Here is a 27,770-nt window from a genome sequence, read left to right as displayed (position 1 = left end):
TGCCACAATCCACACTATTGTATCGTCATGGCACTCTTATGGTAATTGCATTTTAATAATTTAAAGCACTTTCATTGCATGCGAGCGACATTTGTAATTTAAATTCCAATCACAAATACATCAATGTTTGCTGAAATACAAAGAGTCTTAGCAGCTTTCAATACGTGTGACCTGGAGGGGGAGCAAGGGTGACACAGCTCAGCTAGAAGGGCTTCGCCTTGAAGGTTAATGAGGAAGAGCTCCTAGGTCCAGTTAGCAACAATGCAGTCGAATACACAGGTCACTGTATAAAGCAGTGTATTACTTACCTACCTACCTCACCATAAAACTAGAAGGCTCAGTCGAGACTGCTCGACTGGGAGATACCCTGTACCCTCCAAGCTGATATTCTACTCATTCTGCACTTTTTTTATGCACACATACATACACACGCATCCAAAGCACAAGTTCTTTACAGATTGGGGGCGAATGGGGCGTGGTATTTAAAATCTGTAAATTACAAAATGTTTGTATCGATCAACTGTATATACACAGTAAATCTGAAGTCTCTAGGTCTAAAAGTGCCACGCCTCCTTCCACCTGTTACATACTTTTTACAAAACCATTATACCCTGATTTCCCATTTTCAATGGGTTCAGGGTATACAAATATTAAATGAAAAATGTAGGATTTCTCAATATTAAAACTTTTAGAGCTCTATCTAATTTTTCGAACAATATTATTATTATATTTACCCTTTTAATATACCCTTTATACACGTTCTACATTTTAAAGAACATTTGTTCCTGTGAGTTCAGATGACAACATGAAGGAACTTCTTTCCTTATACCAAGTAAATAGAAATCAAAATTGTTTGTTGTGTATCCTGAACATGTACATATGTAACAGAAAGAAGGCAGCGTAGTATACTGTAGCAGTAATGGTGCGATTCAATTTCAATTTCAGTTTTCCTGACAGCATTCATGTTCATCAACTTGTTAAAAAGCCCTCTGTCAATTGAAGCGTTTTAAGGGTATGGTAAAATTCTTGCACTTTGAGCCTAGTTTTGGAATGTGAAGTGGCTATTGTAGATTTTGGTGTGTAACGCTCTTAATTATTGGCTTAGCCATGGGTTGGGCTGCACATAAAGGGCTTTCCACTTGCTGGACGCGTCACCTAAGTAATTGTTGACTCTGAGGCTACATGTACAATACATGTATACATACATACATATATGCGCCTTAGGGGCTCAGCACTCATACTAATTGTCGGCTGGTAGGCGCTCTGCACCAGCTTGGACACTGATGATGTCATAGATTGCGTGCACTCGAGCCGTCATCAATATTGTGTACAGAGTCAACAACCAAGGAGCCAGACCATAGTCCAAGTCCAGGTCGCAAATGCTGCATGAAAGAGTCGCTTGCGCCCCAGAAGCGGACTTGCAAACGAACTCGTTCGCCCGCAATCAGCGCGGTTTAATCGCTCTGCTCGCCCACCACCATAATCCTTCGCCGCGCCGGACTCCAACTGACCGCATTGCTTGAGAGCGTTGCAAAGGTTTTCTTAGTATGCGGCATTGATTTTTTTGCTCCATTCTCTCAGTCGTTCTTATTTTTGAGTTTCTGGGCTGTTTGTGTTTTGGTTCTTTTAGCACTTTTACTTTTGTACGCACGTAGAAAATTTGCATATTATTCGGCATACAGGGTGCTCCAACTGCGGCTGGAATGGACTGGGCTGGGCTGGCCTGGTCTGGGAATGAAAGTTGAATAGAATTTAAGCATGTGTAAGCATGTGTACCTTGCATCCATTGAAAATGCAAATTCAATACAATCATCGTCCTTGAAATATTGAATATTGAAATATTTTGTATTGATGCGGGTCTACGTATCAAAAGGCGGAGGAGCTCACCTCACAGTTGCTGGCGACACCATCTCACCTCTTAAGCATAAACTCTTGAAATTTACATAGACACAGCCTAGCCTGTCCCCTCTCAACTAATGTTACTGTAGCACAGCACAATCTGAAGTTATTGAAAGCCAGCCGAACTATTATTATGTGCAATGAATATAACATGGAGAGAGCAAGCAAGCAAGGGATAATGACAAATATTAGTAGAGGAAAAATAAAATAATTGAATATAGAGCATATCTATGTATATAATATCCCATATAATATATTATCATATCATTATTATACTATATTACATATATATTATAATAATAATATAAGCTTCAGATTTGTTAAAATAAAATTATTAAGCTAATCTTCTTTGACAGTACTCCACATTAAATCACATATTATCTTTATTACATAAATTATCGGACCTAGCCACTTAAGTTAGGTTTAATTTTTTCAAGGGACTTTTTCACCCTTTTCTCCTGATAACCATTACATTTAATTGGATAAGTATACACAATAAAAAATCCATACAATAATATTAAAGTACATATTTTTACCACTCACTACTTATTTTGATAATACTATTACTATTTACAATAAAGTGTATTATTGAATAGAGTGAAATAAATAAAATAAAATAAACATTCATCCAGTTTCATTACGCATTTTCTACAGTCCCAATTTGAGTTATAGTAGAGCATAGCCCTACCGAGTAGATTTATTCTATTCAGAGCGCTACTGAAAGATCTTATAGCATTATACTTGAATAGCATACCGATAAGGATAATTAGTTGTGCAGCTTTTCACCTCACAACTCGTGACGTCGATGAGTCGTGCCCAGCTGGCCAGGAGAGCCAGAGCCATAGCCGGAGCTAACCGCTTATGACAATGATGTATGTTTGTATTTAGTTAACTACGCAGGAGTTATTAGGCGTATGCCGTGAGCATTCGCATTCGCATTTCGTACACTTAATTTGAATGCTGTTGACTATTTTGGGAAACAGAAAGGTCAAATGGCTACGCTGCGTATGCGTAATAAAACGAAAAGTTAACACTCTGCCCCGCAGGAACTTGCCAAGTGTCTGACCCATTAGCAAGGACAATCGAGACTATACATATGTATATATATATATATATATATATATATGTGTGTGTGTGTGTGAAAGTGAATGCAAGAACTACATGTTCAGAAATGAAAATCAAAAGAAAGTTGTAATCTTTATTTGACCGGGTTTAATCTTTGCACAGATCTCGATACAATTTCTGAATGTGCATGCAGGAATGCAGCGCAAGTAATTCGCATGTGGAGTCCAGTTTTACAGCGGGAGGGAGAGAAATCTAGATGCAATTAGACTCGACGATAATATGAAATTAAAGCACCTCAAATTGGCGTTCACTCAAGAGTTAATGGGCTCAGCTCTGGGCTTTGGTTTCATAGCGCAAATATGATGACCTCTAGGCATGCTCAGAGCCCGCTCTATAGATTTCGTGAGGAAATTATACCTATACTCGGTCTGTTGGCCATTTTGCATTTGCTTTGGCTATGTCGCACTAATTAATCATCAGTTAAGAATAACATGGCAGCCAGATTGTGGACAAAGAAATGGTTCTTTAATTACTGCTCCGCGCTCCACGTGTTACTGCAGCACCTCAATTTTTAGTTTATTCCCATTGTGGTGCCGCTGCTCTTGGTGGCTATTGATGGTGGTGGTAGGTTTTTGCTTTTGGACAGGTTTCGTGATTTTTCTATATAATTTTCCATGGATTTGCACCAGAACATTTATCAATAATGTCAAGACGTCTGTACGTACTTACTTCTTCTGTATTTATATATAATAAAATATTTGTAGCTCCTTAATTAGGTATAGCATGCAATATATATGTATTGGTTTCTTATAAATATATATATTATATATAACATTTAATTTTGCCAACCAAATTTATTTAAAACTAAAAATATAAAATAAATATATTTTATATTTTAGATTTTACTACTGTTCCTTTCTGCTTTGGTATTGTCTATTTGTTGTCAATAAAGTCCAAGTGAATGAAAGATTTTTACCAGGTTATATGAGGATTGTTTTACTCGGTTCTACAATATGGCTCATTTCAGAACTATATCATATAGCTTTATAAGATAATCAGAAGAACAGAGAAATATAGCTTAACAATAATTGAGTGGTAAAATTTTTAGTTTATTGCCTCTACCTTAATAGTCGTAGTATATTTATGAGTGGATTGGATTAAAAATTTCAAATCACCGAATTTTTATGTAAGCAATAACATATAGTCATGAAGTCATATAAGCCATGAAGTTCATTTTTAAGGATATGCAGTCTATATAAGGTCATTTTGGTTCTACTCTACGTCACTATTGAAAATAGAGCCTATATGCATCCAATTTTCAATAGGTTCTCGAATAATCTGTGTTAGAAAACAAAAGAATATTTTTTGTAAAAATTTGAGAGTTATTAGATTCTCTAAAATTTTAAATTTGCCAATTATGCCTATAAATATAAAGGCGTTGGTATTTCTACAAGAGAAAAGGACTTGCTTGAGTTCTACTCAAGAAATAGAATTGAACAGAAAGTCCTTTTTAAATGGGAAAGTTTCAGTCAATGTCCCAAAATTAGAAAAGTTCCGAATAAAGCCAAGTACTACGAACCATAGCCCAAAAATGAGACTAATTAATATGTAAATATATAACATTTAGTTCATTATATTTAGTTAGCGTGTAAAATTAATTTCGCTTGCTTGAGTGAATACCAAATAGTAGCAAAAGGTTTTAAATGCTTCACGTTTAGTGGAGGGCAAATGGCTTTGATGTCAGAGCGATCAAAACAATCGTTTATAACCAGATTATCGTGCTGATAACGGGGGACAGGTTGACAAATTCGATCCCCAGAGAGGATTAGTTGGATAGCCGAAATACATACATCTATAGTATATATACGTATATATAGACTAAGCCGGCATTATACGGTCTTCTACAAGGTCCTTTTTGTGTCCGTTTGCGAAATTTTCCGATATGCAAATGCTGATTGGTAAAATTGGTGATTTCAGCGCTGTAGGCGTGTCGTGTGGGCGTGGCAAGTAACCTTTCCAGAGAGTTTAACTGCAAACGCAACAAGCGCCCACTCGGGGCATTTGATGGCGGTGCAAGTGAAATGTAATTAGAGACCTGCACAATCCTGAAAAACAAACCGAAAAAAAAACTGAAAACAAAATGAAAAAGAAAACAGAATAATGGCATAAAAAAGTATTTACTGTTGTTTTAGCAAAACCTGCTTCGCCCGATGGTATTGTAGTAGTTGTTGTGCGTGCTAATGCCACCCTTTTGTGTTGTGTGTGACTTGGGCACGTATTAGACGTAGACCCCAAAACTAGGCTATGCAATGGCTCTAATGACTTCGCCATTATAATAATACACACATAGAGTTGCGCCAGGACGACCACGACCACGACGATGGCGATGAGGACGCGGACGAGGTCGAGACGAGGCCATCCCGACTTTAACGCAACAACAATCAAAATCGCACGAAGGTAACACTCAAAAAGCAACAACAACAAAATCCATCTTCGTTAACGCGGCTAACACGAAGTGCGTTTCAGCTTGGCTTATACACACACAACCACACACACATGCATATTCATAGCTACACACACACATCCACAAGAACACATCCGAATTCAAATTCAAATTCAAATTCAAATTTGTTAGCAAAGTTCAAAAGACGCCTAAGATTTTTGCATCATTCCCTTGAAAACAATAAAATAAATGAATAAATAACTTTCATTTCACGCAGTCAAGGCAAAACTCAAGGCTTTATATTTAAAATAAATATAAATTTAAATTATTAATTGAAACGAATTGAAAAAAAAAACTCGAATATAAACTCACCTCTTTCACAATATTGCAGCCCTAAATTTCTAATTTTGTTAGCTATATTTTTATATAAATTATTTAATGAAATTAAGTACTGCAAGTAAAAAAACAAAAAATTAATGTTAAAATTTTTTTTTTTTTTTTTTAATTCAACTTTTAAAAAACTTATTTCCTTCATACAATTATAACTTAGTATTTTTCAAAATTTGTTAGCTATATAATTGTTTTGTTTTGTTTTTTAAATTAATTTTATGTTTAATTTAATTTTGTTTATAAAAATACAATTTTATAATCAGAGACACATAAGAAATAATATATTTAATATTTATGTTGATTAATAAAAATAAAATAAAATATAAATAATTTGAATAATTTTGTATTTTCCTTTTTTAGTAATTGCTACCTATTATAATAAATTTATTTCAAAATTTCTTTTTGAAAAATTAAAAATAATATTTGGCTTTCTTGGTTTATTTTTCTTTCTTAAAACCTTGCTATAATTTTATACAAAATATTTCAATTTCTATACTCATTTCAGTTTTCAAAATATGTATACATATTTACGAACGCATATAGTAGAGGTATAGTCTCTGCAATATTAAATATAAATATAATATATCTACAAAGCTCTATGTGTTTATACACATATATTTCAATAAACTCTTCAAAAGGCTCTGTGAGAGTATGCAAGCTTCGCTCTCAGACCTGCCAAATTTCGGCGGTTCTGCTGAGAGGAGCGGATGGGTTGAGGGTAGGCCTGTGGACTGGCGTGAGCGAGAAGTAAGTAACAGTCGCGCCGTCGAGCCGTAGAAAACTTAAGCTACATGTACCCCAGGAAATTCATCACTTGAATTTGGAACGCGCAGGCGACTGGTTCGTTATTTCGTTGGCTCAGCCAAGCCAGATAATAGACCCAAAAACTAAATAGCACCAAAATATATTGAAGAGTTTTAAATACAATACTGTGAGAACTTTAATCTGAACTCGGAATATAATTTATATAGTTTTGAGTGCGAAGAGACATAAAAAAAAAGCAAAATATATTATAGTGCGGGTGATCTAACGCAATAAACACGCGTTAAGCTCTAAATCTGTTTTTATTGCATTGTCGTCTCTTGGCGCCTTAGAACTCGTAATTTATTGAAAGTGCGCTAGGATGCAGCCCTTGAAGCGCTTCACACAGTGCGGCAGCCTGACTATGCTCTTCGGAGTCTTCATTATACTCTTTGGCGTGAGCTCCACGGCTTTGACTACTTTCGGCAAGACCAACAACCAACCGCCACCCACACAAGGCCCCATAAGTAAGTACTAGAAAGAATCGAAGGTGAGCCAACCAAAAAAATAAAAAAATAAAAACAGAAAAAAAGTGAGGTTTCCTTTAAATTTATTTTATTTGTAATGCATGTAAAACGTTTCAAGTGTTTGTTGTAACACCTTTGCTTGAGGTATTATATTATATTATTATATTATAAATGCCTTACTATGGATCACTAAAGTTGACAAAACAATCCTTTGACTATTTTACAATCATATCATAAAGTTATAATTATAATGCAAATATAATGTTTTATATGAATATTTAAATAAAATGCATTCCAGAAATTTACTATAAGTTCGACAATTTAACTTAGTATTTCGATTTTCATTTTCGATTAAAATTTTGTTACATTTTTAATTATTTTTAAGCTTTTAGACTTATTAAGAAATTTTGTCCTCATCCAAATAACTTTGGGTTTATTGTTTTCACAGAAGTCTTAAAGAATGAATTTACTAGAATTTATAAATTTTTGTAAGTTTTTAAGTCGATATTTTTACAGATCTGCAATAAAGCCTCAAATGTATTTAGTTTTGCTCCTCTATGCTTAATTTGTTTTTCATTTGTTTTTCAGAACCTTTTGCTAATGCTCATACATATAATTTCAAAAGATTTTATATTTCTTTTTATTTTAATAAAAAGCAATAAATACGAATAAAATATAAATGCTGAAGCTGAATCTGTGAATAGAGAATGGTAAAAAGAAATATATTTTAATTGGCGGATACCACAGAACAGTTTCCGTGGACAATATTATCCTTCGAGCTATTCGAACTGCTTTTTCATAAGCGCTATAGAAATTTGATTACAAGAACAGATTTCGTTCAACTACTTAGTTAGTGTTCTCCGATACGAAAATCAAATCTGATATCTAATCTCACTATTGACAATTGTGCTAAATGGTAATCGTAGTAACCTAATAAGCGTTACTCCGAGTAAGTCCCCAAATGACTCATGCTTCGTGTACGGCGGAAAATGGAGGCGGCTAATGACATGCCATGTGTCTAGCATGTCTCATAGCTAAGTACAATAACTAAACCATCGTTCAGCCAGCCTTGGGGCCAGCATAAATCAGAAATTGATCAAACAAGTCAGTCAAGTGCAATGACAACAGCGCTAATAGCAAAGCAAACCGTTCAGATTGTCATTGGAGCAGGCGGCATCGGGGCGGGGGAGAGACCGAAAGCGACTATCGGACGTATTTCGGCCAATTAGAATTAATAGTTAGAATAATTGTGTGCTCGTTGTATTAATTAATTTTCTGCTAATTTCTTTGTTTGCTTTACAGTCAAAGGTCGCGAATGTAACACCAACGATGACTGCTCGACAACAGAACGAACCAGCTGCGTGAAGGATCCCAGCGACTTCAAGATGCGTTGCCTGTGCGGAGATGACACGCCGCCCTCGTCTGGAGTCTGCCTAGATGTGCTCAAAGGTAGGCAGCGGGGCGAGCGACCCAAAGGGGCGACCGGGGCGGCGGGCTGGGACGGCGCGTGAAAAAGGGCGCCTCGAAATAGAATGCTTTAGCTAGTACGTACCTAATTGGGAGGTGTGCATATCACATTCATTATTTAAAGGGCCAGCTGCTTGGAAGCTATCTGCTTTGTTTGCCAGCGACTCAAGTGTCAAGCGGCTGTAAATGAGAATTAAACAAAGCACCATCTTATATGTACTATGTACATCATTCTTGAAAACTAACATGAGGGGCCTGTTAACTTGCCACGATTTCATATTCCATTTCACAAATGTCTTACGGATGGGTTTTATACACTATCTGGGTTTTCAAAAGGAGAGCGAGAATGACAATGAGAAAAAAAGAGAGAGATAGAAAAAGAGTGAGAGACTGTTTCATAGAGAGATATATACATAGATACATAAATATAATGGGAGAGACAACGTTAGGATAAAGTATAGAGAGACGAATCAAAAGAAAGAGAGAGAGAGTAACAGAGAGATTGTTAGGTAAATATTTTTTTAAGTGAATTTATAAAATTTATTTATTTACAGGTTAGCATACCGATACCATTTTTGGCAACTTAATCTAAACAAAAATGTTAACTAATTTACATACTAGAAGCTACAATCTAGAATAGATAAGTAAATATAAAGGAAAAGAAAGGAAAACAAATAACTAAGTAAGAAATAGCCTTTACCACAGAAAAAAAAAAACTTCTGAAAAATAGATCTGCATAATATATGTAGGTTTATATATAAGAATAATAATACAGATTATATTTGATCACTAATAGTAGTAGTAGTAGAAGTAGTAGTAGCAGTAGTAGTAGAAGCAGTAGTAGCAGTAGTAGTAGTAGTAGTAGTAGCAAAAGTAGTAGAAGCAGTAGTAGCAGTAGTATTAGAAGTTGTAGTAGCAGTAGTATTCGATGTAGTAGTAGTAAAGTAGTAGCAGTAGTATTAGAAGTAGTAGTAGCAGTAGTATTCGATGTAGTAGTAGTAGAAGTAGTAGCAGTAGTATTAGAAGTAGTAGTAGTAGTAGTAGTAGAAGCAGTAGTAACAGTAGTATTAGAAGTAGTAGTAGCATTAGTATTCGATGTAGTAGTAGCAGCAGTAGTATTTGATTTAGTAGTAGTAGAAGTAGTAGTAGTAATATTAGTTAGTAGTAAATATTGTTCAATCTGTTTAAGGAATGGTTGTACTTTTATTCATATTTCGAGTACACAAAACTTGTTTCACATTCATATTCATGATTCAGCTAGAATCTAGAAATCAAGAATTATGGATTCCGATGACCTAACTATAGGCCCTAATGATAGATAAATTGTAGACAAAAATATATTTATTGTTTGCTCTTGCCATTTGCCTGCTGCAGCCCTTGTAGCATTTCCTCTTGCGATGTTGAATGCGACTCCAGACGCGATTCTCTTTATGGTAGTGTAATGCCAAATTTATTTAAGAATGTCGTGACTTGTTACAGCAGAGCCAAGGTATAAAATCGCTGCAGTGCCAATTTGTGACATGCACTGCTCAGAAAATACTCTGCATACATATTACATCTACATGTGTACATGTTTATAATCCGAAACAGGATATTTCAGGCTCGCCATGGCTGTGGCTAAATTATAGCATTCTCATACTGTTCGCATGCCTACAAACATCAAAAGTTCTCAAATGCTGGACTCGTGGCTAGAATCCAGCTCAAAGTCGTTTTCCAGTTGTCAAGTGCTATGTATATATGATTTATAAATATCGATTAGGTGACTTTATAACATAGAATAAGAAGAAGAGATACATATATATAAAAATATATGTCCATGAATAAAATGATGTATGTTATTCATGGGCATCCTTCGTTAGAATCAATTTGAGCTAAGATCATCTAAATAGGAAATGTTTCGGTAAAACATTATAAAGGATATAAAAGGAAAACTCATAATTTATATTTAGAAGTGTACAATACAATTACTATTACATTATACAATTCATATTGAAAATATACCCAGATATTAAATAAATGAATACATGCTTTTCTAAAAGAGTCATCCCAAAACTACCCAGCTTTATATAACCACGTTGAAATATTTAATAGTTAGTATTTAGTTGAAGATATTTTATATGAATAATGAATATTCAGTTTGTCATAGTTACATGATATAATTACTAGTTTTATTTATTTCATTCCTATGAAATATACTAAAATTAAGTTCGATAACGTTTTGTATTTAGTCTCGAATGAAATCTAGATTAGTATCGTAATGGCCTGTGTAATGAGTTTTTTTTTTAGCTAGTTTTAGATTATTGTTTACATTCATAAATGACTAGAGGTTAGGATTCAATCCAAGCAGCGGCCTAGCTGGTATCTTTATATGCGGGATAATTAAACTATAATTTCACATTGATATTTAACCATTCGCGACATCAAAGTAACAGTTGTAGACGGATAATATGCTGATAAGGAGGAATGCGAGTTTTCGCAATACACAGAAACAGATGTGAAGATGTTTTTTAAATTTCTGTCTGATGAAGGTTTCGAATGTCTAAGAGTCTCTATCTATAGTTTATAAAGATAAAATAGCTCACGGCAATTACTCAACTTTGCAGGTCTCCGACATCGATGCCACAGCAATCATGAGTGTGAGGACGGCATGGTTTGTCAATTCGAGAACACCAATCGCACCATCGGGGTATCCAAGTTCATGTCGAGTAAAACCAAGCTGTGTCTCTGCGACAACGACAACGGCTACGTGGAGGACATTTTGCACGACATTTGCAGTGGAGGTGAGATCAATAATGCGACCGATAATGGTTTTCAAATGATAAAGATAATATTTTTTACGCTTTTCGAATTCACATTTTAGCAAACCAACAATATGCTGTAAGTCTTTTGATATCGATCTGCACTCTGCTGGCGCCGTTTCTCTTCTCCGCTCACATGAGCATGAGGAAGCATTTCTAGAAGGCTCCTCGGACCGCAAGGCAAAGGAAATCCGAACCCAGTGCAATATTTACGTTAATATCCATCAAATGTGCCTCAATGAATCAAAAACCATAGTTTAAAAATCTCAATACTCCAATCAAATGATCTCTCTAAACTGCAGTAATCTACTCAATTGGCTAGAAAAATAGATGTTCTCCACAGTATGGCCTTCATTAGCCGAGTGTCGTTATATAATATAAGTTTCATAAGTACCACCGTCAATTTTATTCGCTTCTCACACAAGTCGCGTTATACATATTAATATAAAATTATATTTATATATTAAATTATATAATATTATCTAAAAGTGGTTTTTATAGATTCCATAACCGAACACTAGTCTGTACTTGATATATCAATAACAAATGTTGCCTAAAATGCAATTTAATTCAATTTAATACGTAGCAAGCATTAGCACATGTCTATGAAATAATAGCATATATACATACATATCTTCAATTCAATTCAAATATGTCCTGTAATTCTGGCTAAAACATCTCACAATTTACTATGGAAGCAATCCCGATGTGAACGACTTATAAATGTATGCACATGGAAAAGTTTTAATATGTAGCCCACACCTGAAACCAAAATGATTTTCAATCTTGACTTTTTGCTTTAATTATGAAATAGTTGCATTCAAGTGAATTTTGTACGTTACCGTTAAGAACCTTACCCATTGAAAACGTTTTTTCCGTAGCAGTAAAATTTTATTAAATAAAAGTTTTAAAAATATTCAGAGCGTTTCATTAACTTATTAAGAAATCCTACATTATTTTCTTTTTAATAAAAATACATGTGTTGTTTTAAATACATATAATAAACTTCAAAAAAGAATTTTAAAAAAAATTGATCTCGCCCAACGTGGGGCTCGAACCCACGACCCTGAGATTAAGAGTCTCATGCTCTACCGACTGAGCTAGCCGGGCAGTTGGCGTCAATGTGCCAAAAGTTCTTGAACAACTGGTTCATTTAGAACGTTTTAACCAATTCACAAGATAATAAATAATGCATATTTATTAATGAAATGAATTTGTACTTTGAGGCAAGCATATTTAAAAAATTTGCTTAGTCACAATGTCAACAACATTCGCTTTCGCACGCTCTCACCTTCTAAGCTTTCGAGTGCGGGAGAAAAAGCATACGCACTTCCAATTCCGCAAATAAGTATAGTACGACTTTATGTTCAATGGCATTTCCCCAAGCCCAAAAGCTCTCAGTTGGCATTGTTGGCATACAATAAAAGCTCCGAAGCTTTATTGGTTGCAAGCAAACAATTGCCTACGCTGGCCCAGTCTTATATTTAACGCTTCAATTCGTGGTCTTGGGCGGCTCGAATGAGCTGTGATGTTGTCTGTTAAAAACTAAGTTTTATTTTTGTGTTAATATATATATTTTATATATTTGAAATGATGTGAATCCCAAAGTGTATATGATGCAAATGGCATTACAAAACTTGTGGATCGGTAAAAGTTTTGGCCACTAAATCTGACTTGAATGCAAATGAAGCGATCACCAAAGCCAAATATACGCAATTATGTGCAATTAAATTGACAATAAACCTTTTTCAAATACGGTTTTTTTCCTTTCAATAAACGAGTATAAAAACAAAAATGTTATAAGTCAAGTTGCCGGTGCGAGCAATACAAAGCATTTGTTTTCAATAGAGGCCTAATTATTTTGAACTCAACTAAAAATCTGGGTAAGTTGGCAAAATAATTGACGTCTATGCACAAAAGGGCCTCGCATTTTTCGGTCATGAGATCATATGTTAAATGGAAAATCACAGTAAAGCAAAAAAAAAAAAAGTTAAGTATATAAAGTTCATATTTTATACCGTGCCATTCGAGTAAAGTACCCCAAATATTAAAAAAGCTAACAAAAAAATGTATTTTTACGCACATTATTTGTTTTACTTTTTGTGTTAAGCAAAAAAAAAAAAAAAAAAAAAAAAGAGCATTCAATACGAGTTCTTGTCGTATCTCGTTTCATGCTTAAGTACAATCACTCCAACCTACATTACCCGTATAAATTAAGGGCCACTTCCTTAAACCCAACAACGACCCTATAGCTCATATAAATTCATATTCAGATTGAGTCGATGTAGCCACGTCTATGGGCTTATACCAAATCGCATGCGGAAACTATAAAAATGAATATATAAATGAAAAGCTTTAAGTGTGTTTAGATTTTAAATATTTAAAATATCATTTCTTATACGTCAAATGTGGATTTACTTAGATTAGAAAGAATTACATACTTCTAACTTGCTTCAAGCAAAAATGTTAAGCAATAGACTGGCCATAGGGTAGGGTAGGGCGAAGAAACCATATTCAATATTTGTTAATCTACACACGATACAGAATTCATAAACAGATCATATTCAATTATCAGTCCACAGTTAATGTGTCAATTATTAAAAAAAAATATAAAATGATTAATTGATCAAAATTATAGAATAATTTTATCACTGTGATTAAAATGAGATTGAAAATAATTATGAATACATTTAATATATCTATCTATTTCCATTCAAATATTATTATTATTTGTTAATCTACACACGATACAGAATTCATAAACAGATCATATTCAATTATCAGTCCACAGTTAATGTGTCAATTATTTAAAAAAAATAAAAAATTATTAATTGATGAAAATTATAAAATAATTTTATCACTGTGATTAAAATGAGATTGAAAATAATTATTAATATATTTTTAAAATGTCTAACAATTTCTATTCAAATATTTGTAGATTGTTTGATTGATTTTAAAATGAAGTTTAACCCAGCTATGAATCACGTATATCTAAATGACGCCTTCAAGTCCTCCACCATATCCATCAACTTAAACCTTCCAGAGCAAAGTACCAGTGACTGCAATTTGGGAGCATCATTTCAGGAGTCCAAGGAGCTTGTACGTAAGTTAATTTTAATACAATAACCAATACTAAAATATTACTGACAACAGAAATGTAGAGAATGCATATAAAGAGAGATATATATAATTAAAGAAAGAGATATCTATATGACCATGCCTAACGAGTAAAATGAGGCTTAGTGTGGAAGGGTGTGTAAGGAGGTTTTATATTTATTTATGTGATTCGTTCAGTCTTAATTGACGTTTGTTTAATTACCGTTTTGACATTAACTAAACCTTTATATAAGCAGAGTTTTGTTTTATTATTAATTAACGAGTTGAAACTTTAGCATTGCGACCTAATATCTCTCATTCCCTTTAGAAATATTTTATATATTTTTGCACAGCTGTAAATAAGAGCTCAAGTAAGATAGGCTTCCGCCATAGAGGGAAAATAATTATTGATGTTCTCATAAGATACACCCAATTTACCCTTGACAATGAAACGTGTGCATGTTAAATACAAAAATACTATGAACAAAAAACAATAGTAATTGCTGTACAATAATAACAGAACGTAAATCAACTCACTAACATAGCGAAGCTTAGTACGTGCCATTATGAATTATAGTGAACGTCACATTACGGTTTATTATTGTAGAATATGTATGTATATATATGTATCTACATATACATATATACTGCTTACTTATTAGCTTTTAATTCAAGGTCGCATTCTTCGTTCCAGTGACAGAAGATGGCCGAAAGGTGCCCCCAGCTGCGAGCCGAAGTATTCTGGACAGGTCGAGAAGCTGTTTCGAGAACTGCAAAAGGCGCCTATTCAATAAGAGGACGCTGCACAAGCGCCTGCCCATTCTGCGCTGGCTTCCGGCGTATAGAAGCGAGGATGCCATTTGTGATCTGGTAGCCGGCATAAGTGTCGGACTCACAGTCATTCCACAGGCGCTAGCCTATGCGGGAATTGCAGGTCTTCCTGTGGCGGTAAGTAGAGACATAGTTCCGATTTAAGTTTTGTTTGCAATTTTTACATTTTGATTCTTTTAGTATGGACTGTACTCTAGTTTCGCTGGCTGCTTCGTGTATATATTCCTGGGCAGTTGTAAGGACGTGCCGCTGGGTCCTTCAGCTATTGTTGCGCTGCTGACGTATCAGGTGGCGCAGGGCTCCTGGCAGAAGTCCGTGTTGCTTTGCCTTATGTGCGGAGTAGTTGAGCTGCTAATGGGCCTGTTTGGGCTGGGTTTTCTCATTGACTTTGTTTCTGGGCCGGTGGCGTCAGGCTTCACCTCAGCCGTCTCGCTGATTATCCTATCCTCACAAATTCAGAATGTGCTGGGCATTAAGGCCAATGGCAATACCTTTGTGGAGGTCTGGAGGCAGGTGTTCGCCAACATACAAGACTCGCGACCGACGGATACTATTCTAGGAATCACGTGCATTGTGGTTCTCCTGATGCTGCGCATGCTCTCCTCATACCGCATTGGACCTGCACCGGATGCGCCGCACTCGCGCTGTCAACGCGTTGCCAACAAGCTCTTCTGGATTGTGGGCACGGCGCGCAACGCGATTCTGGTCGTCGTCTGCTGCATCATGGGCTACCTGCTGCACAGCGACCAGCATGGAGCGCCTTTTCGCATCGTAGGCGAGATACCCCCGGGCCTGCCCAGTGTGCAGTGGCCCCCCACATCTCTAAGCGCCAACGAGACCGCAGACGGCAATCCGCAGGGCTTCGTCGACATGGTGCACAGCATTGGCTCCGGGCTAATAGTGATTCCCCTGATCTCCCTCATGGAGAGTATTGCAATTGCAAAGGCTTTCGGTGAGTGCGTCGATGAAATCCTAAGTCCAATGATTCACTAGCTGAGCTTTTTCAATTATTTTCAGCCTTTGGCCAGCCCATCGACGCATCCCAGGAGCTCATTGCTATCGGCACAGCCAATATACTGAACTCCTTCATGCAGGGCTTCCCGGGCACCGGTGCCCTCAGTCGTGGAGCTGTCAACAATGCCAGCGGGGTTCGCACTCCACTGAGCAACGTTTATTCGGGAACCTTAGTCATTGTAGCACTGATGTTTCTTACGCCGTACTTCTACTTCATTCCTAAGGCCACGCTGGCTGCAATTATAATTGCCGCGGTTGTCTTCATGATCGAGATCAAAGTATTAAAGCCCATCTGGCGTTCCAAAAGTAAGTTAACTAACAATTCGAGCTTATACTTTACGATCTCTAGTGAAATGCTATTGCAACAGATACAAAAGTTTAATGTCCCGCTCAATTTTAAGAAGAACAAAGCGAAGTGCAACCTGAAGCTGAATTCGAAATTCAGGCCAAAAAGGTTATTAACTTCCTGCCGAGAGCTACCTGAGTTTAGGGTGCTTCAACTTCAAAGCTCTTAATCAATGATTGCTGATAAAGATAATTTCAAGTGTTTTCAGATTGGCATGCGTTAACTCAACAGCTTTTTTACTGTTGTGCAATAAAACTTTCCATTAATCTTGTGAAAACTTGTCATAAAAGGCAAGCCTCGCTTAAAATTGTATAATTTTCGCGGAATAAGTGGTTCGTTAATAAATAATTAACTAGGCGATACTTAAAATTCATTGCTATACTTTGCAAGTGATGTGCTGTATTTAAATGTGCTGTACAAATATTTATGTGTATGTCTTATTGAATTGTATTGAAAGTATTTCATTATTTTCCCACCCGTTTTTAGAAATAGCTCTTTTCATTTTCAATAATTTATTTCAAGGGCCTGAGCGAGGACATTGGAAAAGGGAACTCAGGCTAAAATGGTATTGTTAAAATAAATGCCATATGTATAAAGAGGCGTTGCATACCCCTTAAAGTTTAAATATATGTAAATATATTCTTGATCAGGTCGACGAACTATTTATTAATTATTATTAAAGCTATCTCTCTAGATAACTAACCTCTTAATCTCATTATCGATCAAAATTGATCCTTTTATTTCCATTTTTAAGATTAGCTTAAATACAAGATTGATCTATACATATACATATATGAAGGATATACCCCTCCCTCTGTTATATTTTAATTTAACATGTATTATTATTACTATAATTTTCTCATACAGAGAGTGATCTGGTGCCGGGAATTGGAACCTTCGTAGCTTGCCTGGTGCTGCCTTTGGAGTGTGGAATTCTCATTGGAATTGGAATCAATGTTATTTTTATATTGTACAATGTGGCTCGTCCGAAGTTAAGCTTCGAGCTTTTGTTAACCCAATCAGGCATAGAATATTTGATGATTACACCCGATCGTTGCCTAATATTTCCTTCAGTGGAATATGTCAGAAACTGGGTTAATAAACACTCCATACGCCAGAATGTGCCTGTCGTCGTCGATGCGTCGCATGTTTATGGAGCTGACTTTACCACGGCCACCGTTGTTGGTTCCCTAATCAGCGATTTCCAGCAGCGACAACAGTTACTATTCTTCTACAATCTGAAGCCAACTATCTATGAGCTGTTCAAGCAAGTATCGGCAGCTCAGCTTGTGGTCTACTATCAAGAGCATCAGCTTGAAAATTTACTAAAGGAACGAAACTATTCACAAAAATCAGATCCTGCATAATATTTCAGCTAAATTTGCTTATTTAAATAGTATATAGCATGATTAAAATTTAAAATAATAGTAATTTATAATATACAATTATTTATTCTCATTATTTAAAAGATTACTAAGAATAAAAATTAAAAAAAATAAAAATTGTATGTTTAATTATTATTATATTTTTATTATAATTATTATTATAATTATATTTAACATACATAAATCTGAGTTTCCTTCGCTAACACTATATGAGAGCTAAAAATAAATTTCATTTAAATTAAATATAATTAAAAAAAAAAAAAAGCTGCAAAAATGTTTATATATTAATACATTTTTGCATTTTTCTGTACATGTATGAATGCATATATGTATATTTAGTTTTTTTTTTCATGAGATAAAATATTTGCCGATAGTCGATATATACATAGATATCGATATACCAGTGATACCAGCGCTCTAAGCGTAAAATTTCGCCGTTACACAGCACTAAATATAAAACGTGCTTAGGTATTTTTTAGCACATTCTCGCCAAAACACATTTCTTGTATTGTGCCGCGTTATTTGCTTTTGCCCATAATAAATAATAAACGAAATGAAGCGATTAACAGATGAACGTACAAAGATTCTCTTTGAGAAGCTTGCTAAATAGTAAGTAGGTTAGATGCAAGTCAATAGTTGGTTATAAACTTCCATTCGTTTTCAGCATTGGAACAAACGTGCAACAACTCATAGATAGGCCGGATGGAACTTATTGCTTCCGCGAGCACAAAGATCGTGTTTATTATGTCTCTGAGCGCATATTAAAGCTAAGCGAGTGTTTCGGCTACAAGCAACTTGTGTGCGTGGGCACCTGCTTTGGAAAGTTTTCGAAGACAAATAAACTAAAGTTCCATATTACGGCGCTTTATTATTTGGCTCCCTATGCACAGTACAAGGTTTGGGTCAAACCTTCCTTTGAGCAACAGTTTCTTTATGGCAATCACATACCAAAATCTGGCTTGGGCAGAATAACGGAGAACGCTGGACAGTACCAGGGTGTGGTTGTGTTTTCTATGAATGACTTGGCTCTAGGATTTGGTGTTCTTGCCCGATCCACTACTGAATGTAAAACTGCCGATCCGCTGACGACTGTTTGCTTTCATCAGTCTGATATTGGCGAATATATACGCGCTGAGGATACACTTTTTTAATTTTAATGGAAATATGATGTTAGTAAGATAGTAAACTTTTACTTATTGTATAATTAAGCGAAAAGTAAGTCCACTAAGAAATCGTTATAAATCGCATCCTGTATAATATAAAAAATAATTACAAACTAAAATTCGTTTGTTCGCAAATATAAAACTTTAATAAGAAATAACGACTGTCAATATAAAGAAATAAGTTATAAATTTACAATTAGACAGTTCTTTTTAAAACAACGAATGAAAAATAATTTCATAAACGTATTTACCTGGCATTGGGCTTATGTATAATCGTAGAACAGCAATTAAAATGTCAATTTGTACAATATTCAGAATTTTTGATTCGATATTTAAAAATACTTGTCACCGATAGCTTCCATCACGATAATGGGCAATTTAACTTGTCAAGACTTCGATTAAAGAAAATGTAGCAAATGAGAGTAGGAATCGATTAAAACTTGACTATGTTTTTCGAGTTGCAGTGTATCGATATTTGCATGTCATATATAAATTTATTCAAGGAATGCCATTAATTTACTGTGCAACTCTGATTTCGGGAAACCAACAGTTGGGATAAGTAACGCGTATCAGTTCAGACATTGGCATATACATATGTATATACATATGTTAGATTTCTGGTTGTCATTTGTGTATCACCAATAACACCGCCGGTTAATTGGCTCATAGGCTGCAAAGGTCCCATTAATGGCACAGCAGATGAAAACAGCTGCAATATGGCTGCTATTATGGCTTCAAAGTACTGCCGGTGGTATGAAATCTGCAATTAAGACACCCCATGCACAAACAAAGTCTGGGTGCTGACTCACCTAAGCCGCTGTCTTATTTTTTCTTTTATTATTCACAGTTCTGGGTGAGCGGACGCGTGAGAAAATGTATGAGCCGATTCTGGGCGCCAGTTGTTTCCGACGCTTGAACGGCACCCATCAGACAGGATGCTCATGTAAGTATTGTGTCGGGGAAGGTGGGTGAAAGAAAAATCTCTCATATCTATATCTTTGCCATTGCAGCGACATTTTCAGGATCCGTGGGCGTATTGCACCTGATAAACACTGATGCAGATTTGGAATTTTTGCTCAACAGTCCCCCCTCTCCGCCGTATGCTCCACTGATACCACCTCATTTGTTTACGAGGACAAACCTGTTACGCCTCAAGAATGCTGGCCCTAAAACAATATCTGTTGTGCTGCTAATAAACAGATCAAAAAGAATGACGCAGTTTTCGCATGAACTCAACTGTCCCAATCAGTACAGTGGACTCAAATTAAACAACAGCACAGAGACAGTCACCTGTGATGCAAGCAATGTAGCCAATACCTGGAATCGCTGGGGCACTGGTCTTCTGCACGAGGACTTTCCGTTTCCCATTTACTATATAGCCGATCCTGAGGAAATCGACAAGCTGGAGGAGTGCTTCAACAAATTTAACAACTTTGACTACGAATCGCATTCATTACGTAGCTTATGCGCTGTGGAAATCAAGTCCTTTATGTCAGCAGCTGTTAACTCTGAAGTGTGCATGCGGCGGACGAATTTCATAAACAACCTTGGAGGTAGTAAATATTGCGATCCCTTGGAGGGCCGGAATGTGTATGCAACATTGTACCCGCGTACACCAACTGAAAGCTTCGATGTTGATGCTACAGAAAAGTTTATTATAGTATCATGCCGCCTGGACACTACAAGCATGTTCGATGGACTGGGTAAGTGCAGCAAGCGTCCCTTGTTCTCTGTTCTTGTTACTGACAGTCCCACTTTCAGGGTTGGGCGCCATGGATTCGCTGCAGAGTCTGGCCATTCTTACCCAGGTGGCGCATATGCTCCACAAACTATTGCCTTCTGCGAACTCGCAGCCTGATCCAAAACGTAATGTGCTGTTTCTGGCATTCAATGGCGAGTCCTATGACTACATTGGCTCGCAGCGACTCGTTTACGATATGGAAACCTTGGCCTTTCCTTCCCGCTCCACACGCACAACGCCCATTTCGTTTGAGAACATCGAGTTTATGCTAGACATTGGCACCCTCGACGATATAGGCAACATAAAGCTGCATACACTTACCTCGACGCCGCCCGCTCAGCAACTGCTGCAAAAGCTTAACCAATATGCTAAATCATCCCGATATGGTTTTAATGTGAACATCGAATCAAACGTGGGCTATAACATACCACCCACATCAGCGCAATCGTTTTTGCGGCGCGACCAAAAGTTCCCGGCCTTGATTTTAAACGCTGCGCCTAACAATAGATACTATCACTCCATATATGATGATATTGATAATGTCGATTATGTCTATGCCAACACCAGCCAAGATTACACAAAGCTGGCTGATGTGAACGATGCCAAAAACATCAGCTGGAGCTCTTTGCAAATGAAGGTGCGCAACGTGTCCTCCATTGTGGCAATGGCGCTTTACGAGACTTTAACGGGTAAACAGTACCAAGGAAATCAAGTGGCCAATCCACTGTTGGCAGATGAATTCTTCTACTGCTTTCTGATGTCCTCGGACTGTCCACTTTTCAAAGCTTCCTCATACCCGAACAGTCCAGCAGGTGTGCCGTTGCCGCCAATGCGGTGAGTTTTCATGCCTACACTTCACATTGTTCAATACTAAACACAAACTTATCCAGATACATAAGTGTGCTGGGTGGCTCTCAGGAATCATCGGGTTGGACGTATCGTCTATTCGGCTATCTGCTGTCGCACCAAGAGCCGAGTGTGCCAAAGGAGAATTGCACTCAACTGCCACTGTTCTATTTTGCTAGTCTGAATGGCACTGGAGAGTGTCGTTGTACAACGCAGAACTATACACATGCATTAAGTCCTGCATTTCTCATTGAAGGTAAGGGGTGTGCTTTTTTAGAGACTGCCAGTCCCTAACACCGATGCCTTTCTATTGCAGACTACGATTGGCGTTCAGGGCAATATTCAACGTGGACTGAGTCAACTTGGTCGCAATTCAGCGCCCGAATCTTCTTACGTCCGTCCCATGTGCATGAAGTCACAATTTTAAGCATTGGCATTGTGGTGTTTATAATTTCGTTCTGTTTGATATATATTATCAGTTCGCGGTGGGAAGTGCTCTTTGAGGATTTGCCTGCTAGCAATGCGGCGTAAGTTTATCAGCATAGTTATCTCGTTACGCCTCTCATTACACATCTGACACATCTCAGTAGCCTTAGCGGCTAAGTGGATTGGCTCATATCTCATTTAGCAAACTCTTTTTTGTATGTTGTTTATCAATTCAATTAATTACTTTTTTAATTTTTCAACTATTTTATGTTACTTTTAGATTATTTAATTGATGATTGATGTTATTGAAGTTGGCCCTGCAGCAAAAGCAACCTGAACGCATTCATAACTGAACTTTCATCTGTGCATGCAATTCTCAATTCAATATAATTAGTGGCTCTATAGAAATGTATAAATAACCTTATTTGAATTGCAATTCTAGACTGCCAATGCCAACTGCTTGTTAGGAGCAGGATATTCGGGAAGCTCCACTTGTTAACTTATAAAAGACAAATCTAAAAAAAACACCAATTACTTCATAATAATAAACTATAACGATGAAGTAATACCCAAGACAAAACCTCTTACTAATAGACTATTGATATTCTAATTGTTTACTTTAAGTATTCGAAAAACATATTTATTTATATACATTTTTGTACTACAAAACACGTAATAAGCTACTAGTGTGTATTTATAACATAAGCAATTAAGTGTCGTCGTTTGCTTTATATAAGAATAAATAGCAATAAACAATTATATTGAGCTAATTGGTCTGACCACTATAGTAGTCAGCACCTAATTCAAATGGAATACTTGAGTTTTTATCATATAAGTATATCAAATATTAAGTCTATGAATATAATAGACATTTTCGTAAAAGTATCTTGTCTCTCACAGCTCATTGTTTATCCCCAGTGGGTGATCGTTCTAACAGTGTCCAGCATTTGTATAAATTTCCATAAAATAGTGTTGATTATTTTAGCCATCCCTGTCTCTTCAAATTGACTATCGAATCTGCAATAACATTCTTGGATGATTTCATGTATCCGCCGCTAAGCAACATAACAATGGGTATATTCAGTGCTCGAAATGTACTAAAGACCAAGCGGTCGCGCTCTATAACTCCGTCTGGAGTAATCGCTAAATTGCCTAGAGGATCGCCTTTGAGAATATCGGTGCCGGCATTATAAACAACAATATCTGGCTTAAATTCAGCAAGTGCTCGCATCAGACACCGGTTCAGTTGCTTTAGGTAGTGGGCATCTTCGGTGAGATGCTTCAATTCAACAGCACAACGAATGCTCAGCTTGGCCTCGTTATCCTTTGGATAGATATAGGCATTGTACATATCAAGTATGTATACCGTCTCAGTGTCCTTAAAGTCCCGCTCATGCCCATTGCCCTGGTGCGCATCCAAGTCTACAATCATTGCGTTTCGCACTCTCAACGGCTCCAAATCAAACAAACGGACAAGCAACAGAGTAATATCTGCATAGGGACAAAAGCCACCACCCTTGGACGAGCAGCAATGATGGAAGCCGCCGCCTAAGTTGATCGCCCAACCATATTCCAGGGCCAGTTTGCCAGCCAGGATGGAGCCAGCTGTTTGGTAGCGCATTGGTCGCAGATATCCACTTTGCACTCCCACATTGGGCACAAATATGAGAACCGGAACCTCCGCAATGGTAGCCACCTTGGCGCTCCATTTGAGGGACCTCAAATACTTTGGAGTGTGGACTCGCAATAGTTCCTCCTTGGTAATCTCAAGGGGATTGTAGAAATCGCCGCATTCCAACGACAGTTCCGCACAGAGTAACTGAAAATAAAATGTACTTAATAGCTTTTTAAATTATGCACACATATACAAATACATACATGCATACATAAATATGAGCTTACCTGTTGTATATGCTTTCCCTTAGCTGCATCAAAAGGATGTAACTTTTCAAGCCCACCAAAGCGCACAGCATATTTTTTGGAGTACACTATAGGCAACTTATCACGTGCCTCCGGAGCCTCACGTTTCATTTTTGTTTGTAATTGTCTTTAGTTTTCTATTTAACAAATTCCGGACTGACTTTATTAAGTTCTGCCATTTTCAAGATTGCGATTTTATAGTTGAGTGACACGACATTATTACGCAATATTTTATTTGAAGCTAGTTGATATACATTTATGCTTTAGACTTACATACATATATTATCTTATATTTGCTAATAATATAATAAATGTATATGCTTGGACTTACATCAGTGCCGCTATTTTCGTTTTGTAATTTGGCTATCGATAGTTCACCAGTTGTTTATCACAAAAGCTTGACTGTCATCCCAGCTCAATGCATTTCCGATACTTTGTTGAATCGATATTTGTCTGCGCAATCAATGATTTGAATTTAACGAATCATTACAGTATTCAAATGTTAGTATTCTTAGGCCACATTTGGTTTCTATAATATACGTTACGCTCGTGTAGGTCCTGTAACTCTCGAAAATTGTTAAGCAGAGGCCTGCCGCGATCATCTGACAGGTTCCACAGGTGTTTCAGCTGTAGTGTGGTAACTAAATACTGATGTAATTGAATTTACTTTTTTTTTCGCTTACATATCGCTTGGAAATTTCAATAGGTTTGGGGAAAACAAACCAGTTGACAACTTCAGAACATGGTGGTGTGGTAAGCGAGCCTATGGGAAAACACCATTATTGCATACTTTTTGGCGTTGAAAGCATACATACCTTGGTATGTAAAAAACTCTTGCCTTTCCATACCAGCTAAAATATCCCTTAATGAAAACTCTCCTTTAAAGGTTGAGGACATATCATATTTTTTGACTTGACTTGCCTCCATGCAGACTTTATTCAAAGCTTTAGGATTAATTACAGGTTCCTATACATCAAAAACATCATATATATAATAATATTAATAATAATTAATAATAATAAAATATTACTTACAGCCGCTATCTTCAACATGAGCCCCAATACTACATAGCCATCAGGAGCACAGAGGGCTTCCTTTTTAGTTCCGTACGCACAATTTTGATGAACAATATGCATCTCAGCATCGTAGCGAGAAAACTCAATTTGATGCTCCGATCCTTCGCTATGTGGTGAGCCCCAATGGAAGTGCAACTGCACAGCTTTATATATACTCTCCAGCATGCATCCGCACAGAGCTGGTTGACTACCATCGGCTCCGGGCGGTATCACCATAGTTATGGTATGCCCATTATTGGTGAGCTTCAAGGGGCTGCCAAATGTCTTGTCATAATTGACAAAGGTTAACCTTGGGGCACTGGATCTAACAGCCTAATAAATACGTGTGCATTTACTAAGTTATCACAAAAAGTTGATCCATTTACTTTTTCTTTAGCCAATGAAATAGGCGACTGTTGTTTGCCGGCCTCCACTTTCCAGTCTTTTCCATTTTTATCATAGTTGAAATGGCTTAGTTTTGCATAGTTTCTCAATACATAATTCATTTGAAAATCTAAAAATGGTTCTATGGCAATTTGAAAAAAAAAACTAATAAAATTCTAAACTGTAAGACTTCAATTTTGACATTAATTATATCCTGATTATATTTAAAATGGGAAATGTAATGGAAAATGCATTTTCCGATATACCAGAAATCATGTTAGTTAAAAAGCTAGAATGCTGAAATTTGGAATGTAGATCCGCATCGACCACCCAAGATCACGAACTATGGCGGATATATCTCCGCCCATTGGGGGCGTGGCAAATCGGATAAAACTGTATCTTCAAGAGTTTTACAGCTAGAGCGCTGAAATTTTGCACGTCAGCTAATGCTATGATTCTATAAAGTCTGAAGATAAAATTATAAGCCTACGCCTATTAGGGGCGGCAAATCGGACCTGAAGATATAGTAATTTTTATATTCTGCTATATTTTGGACACTATTGATGGCAGAGACCTCAAATTTTGTATATATACTCGGGCTGATCACCCAAGACCAAAAAGCTTTGTCGGATATATGTACGCCCACAGGGGGCGTGGCAAACCGCAAAAGTTTATATCTCCTAAAGTATAATAGCTAGAAGCTTTAAATTTATAGTTGAGTTACTGGTAGCCTCCTCTATCGATGCCCCAAAAAATAATTTTTACGTCTTTTTAGGGGCGTGGCATATCAAAAAATACCTTGTAATTTTCACATTTTTTGAGCGTAAGAATTCAAAATTTGCATTTAGGTTACCGGTTGTTTGTCATTGCAGTTGAATTAAAACTACATAGATAGTTTTTTAGGTCAATTCTCTATGAATAAACCAATCGATAATAGAGTGGAACTAACTAAACTAAAAAATTATTTATATTTTATTCAATATAACTTATTGTGAGCAATAATAATAATTCTATATAAATAAAAAGTAAAAATTCTCTAACAGAGGTTATGAAGCAATTAAAAAGAATGTATACAATTCATTTAATAGCATGTAGTACAAAGATTTATGTGTTAACTAAATATGTTTTAATTAATAGGTTGCCGGCAAATTTTTGAATAATGAAAAATGTTGATTCGTTTTCTTGCATATGTTCCAATACTAGAGTTATTTTCTTCAGAGCACATTGAAAGTATTGAACACCAATATAAGAATATTCACCCAATTCAGTGGGGAAATTCTTAAGACTCTACATAGTTTAGGGTGAGAGGTGTGCCTATAAGTATTCGGGGAAATACAAAATGTAGGGACTTGACCACTTTTGCAATGGCATTGCTTTGCTTGCCATGGTCGAACGCGCAAGTAATAAGGAGTTTTAGTCAGGTCAATACTGTAAAAACATATCTACGCAATAAAATTAATATTGATATGCTTACTCATTTTATTTTTATATTTTAAGCGTCCGGTAAAACCTGACGAAAAACAGCTTTTTTTGCTCAACAAAAGTTGGCAGCACTGGTCCTACGCGCCTTTGCAATCTTTTGCAAAATCTGAGACCTTATAATTCTCAAATGGTTACAGCTTATCACGAGTACTATCAGTATTGCGATGTTAGTAGAACATCAAAGCTGTGATGATGAAAAGCCATGGGGAGGGGTCTATCATCATTTTACGCGTTCAGTCTGGTTGGTGGGCTAGTAAACTAGCTAGGAAATAACGAAATACAATTTTTAAAATACACATTAGAGCTGCAAATCCATCGATGGTAGCTCCACTCGATAATTTTCCCGTCGATAGAAAAAACTATCGACTATATCGATGGCTCCAACGAAAATTTAAAAAGCTGAAAGAGAATATTTTATTAAAGTTGAATACTTAACTTTTGAAATATTTTTGTACCCTGAACTAGTGATGGCAAAATAAAAATCATTGTTCGATTATTTAATCAAATGATTTATTTTAGGTGCTTTAAAGATTAATTGCAATTAATCGCGGAAAAATGGAAAAATCGATTAATCAAATGGTTTTTTTTGAATGCGCTTAATTTATTTTTTATGAACTCCTTTTAGAAGCAACAAGAATATAAATGTTTATTTATTTCAAACTAGCTGGCCCGGCAAACGTTGCATTGCCCTCTATATTATTTCTAGGTAAAAAATTGTTGAAAGCTATGTTGTTCAGGTTGGGATACACTC

At 36.3% G+C, this 27,770-nt stretch overlaps 6 protein-coding genes and 1 non-coding gene across 10 annotated transcripts; 4 read left to right on the top strand and 3 right to left on the bottom strand.

The window, feature by feature from the left end:
- The first annotated feature begins 6,611 nt into the window (after positions 1 to 6,611).
- LOC6572334 lies at positions 6,612 to 12,246 on the top strand. Its single transcript, XM_001998437.3, has 4 exons — positions 6,612 to 7,065; positions 8,368 to 8,514; positions 11,136 to 11,312; positions 11,393 to 12,246. The coding sequence occupies exons 1-4, from the start codon at positions 6,921 to 6,923 to the stop codon at positions 11,488 to 11,490; spliced, it is 567 nt and encodes a 188-aa protein (XP_001998473.1). The 5' UTR covers positions 6,612 to 6,920; the 3' UTR covers positions 11,491 to 12,246.
- Positions 12,247 to 12,367: 121 nt separating this feature from the next.
- On the bottom strand, positions 12,368 to 12,440 carry Trnak-cuu. The gene has a single exon. It is a non-coding gene; the product is annotated as a tRNA-Lys (tRNA).
- Positions 12,441 to 12,813: 373 nt separating this feature from the next.
- Positions 12,814 to 18,001, top strand: LOC6572336 (sodium-independent sulfate anion transporter). Its single transcript, XM_001998438.4, has 6 exons — positions 12,814 to 13,213; positions 14,269 to 14,433; positions 15,121 to 15,374; positions 15,438 to 16,209; positions 16,275 to 16,577; positions 17,485 to 18,001. Exons 2-6 carry the CDS (start codon positions 14,289 to 14,291, stop codon positions 17,982 to 17,984), a joined length of 1,974 nt encoding a protein of 657 aa, XP_001998474.1. The 5' UTR covers positions 12,814 to 13,213; positions 14,269 to 14,288; the 3' UTR covers positions 17,985 to 18,001.
- A 470-nt stretch (positions 18,002 to 18,471) lies between these two features.
- LOC6572337 (60S ribosome subunit biogenesis protein NIP7 homolog) lies at positions 18,472 to 19,475 on the top strand. The gene is made up of 2 exons (XM_001998439.4): positions 18,472 to 18,611; positions 18,667 to 19,475. The coding sequence occupies exons 1-2, from the start codon at positions 18,556 to 18,558 to the stop codon at positions 19,151 to 19,153; spliced, it is 543 nt and encodes a 180-aa protein (XP_001998475.1). The 5' UTR covers positions 18,472 to 18,555; the 3' UTR covers positions 19,154 to 19,475.
- A 206-nt stretch (positions 19,476 to 19,681) lies between these two features.
- LOC6572338 (nicastrin) lies at positions 19,682 to 22,991 on the top strand. 3 transcript variants are annotated; one of them, XR_006356722.1, is made up of 7 exons: positions 19,682 to 19,916; positions 20,013 to 20,108; positions 20,176 to 20,868; positions 20,927 to 21,740; positions 21,797 to 22,008; positions 22,069 to 22,393; positions 22,459 to 22,991. XR_006356722.1 is itself a non-coding variant. In XM_044007619.1 (7 exons), exons 1-7 carry the CDS (start codon positions 19,853 to 19,855, stop codon positions 22,643 to 22,645), a joined length of 2,115 nt encoding a protein of 704 aa, XP_043863554.1. In that variant the 5' UTR covers positions 19,682 to 19,852; the 3' UTR covers positions 22,646 to 22,991. The 3 variants fall into 3 exon arrangements, 2 of the variants coding, with proteins under 2 accessions (XP_043863554.1, XP_015021842.1); XM_044007619.1 differs by having other exon boundaries at positions 22,069 to 22,279; positions 22,621 to 22,991; XM_015166356.3 differs by having other exon boundaries at positions 22,069 to 22,279.
- Positions 22,792 to 24,556, bottom strand: LOC6572339 (histone deacetylase 11). Its single transcript, XM_001998441.4, has 3 exons — positions 24,430 to 24,556; positions 24,081 to 24,339; positions 22,792 to 23,997 (listed from the first exon to the last, which is right to left on the bottom strand). The coding sequence occupies exons 2-3, from the start codon at positions 24,207 to 24,209 to the stop codon at positions 23,155 to 23,157; spliced, it is 972 nt and encodes a 323-aa protein (XP_001998477.1). The 5' UTR covers positions 24,210 to 24,339; positions 24,430 to 24,556; the 3' UTR covers positions 22,792 to 23,154.
- A 28-nt stretch (positions 24,557 to 24,584) lies between these two features.
- LOC6572340 (carbonic anhydrase 2) lies at positions 24,585 to 25,754 on the bottom strand. Of its 2 annotated transcripts, XM_001998442.4 has the most exons (5): positions 25,540 to 25,754; positions 25,133 to 25,486; positions 24,914 to 25,064; positions 24,782 to 24,861; positions 24,585 to 24,725 (listed from the first exon to the last, which is right to left on the bottom strand). In XM_001998442.4, the coding sequence occupies exons 1-5, from the start codon at positions 25,657 to 25,659 to the stop codon at positions 24,594 to 24,596; spliced, it is 837 nt and encodes a 278-aa protein (XP_001998478.1). In that variant the 5' UTR covers positions 25,660 to 25,754; the 3' UTR covers positions 24,585 to 24,593. The 2 variants fall into 2 exon arrangements, with proteins under 2 accessions (XP_001998478.1, XP_015021843.1); XM_015166357.3 differs by having other exon boundaries at positions 25,133 to 25,754.
- Between the last annotated feature and the right edge of the window lie 2,016 nt (positions 25,755 to 27,770).

Source organism: Drosophila mojavensis, unplaced genomic scaffold (assembly GCF_018153725.1).
Source record: "Drosophila mojavensis isolate 15081-1352.22 unplaced genomic scaffold, ASM1815372v1 contig_19, whole genome shotgun sequence".
In the NCBI taxonomy this organism is placed as follows: Eukaryota; Metazoa; Arthropoda; class Insecta; order Diptera; family Drosophilidae; genus Drosophila; species Drosophila mojavensis.
The sequence above is the reverse complement of the archived record's forward strand: the minus strand, read 5'-3'. Positions and strand labels throughout refer to the sequence as shown.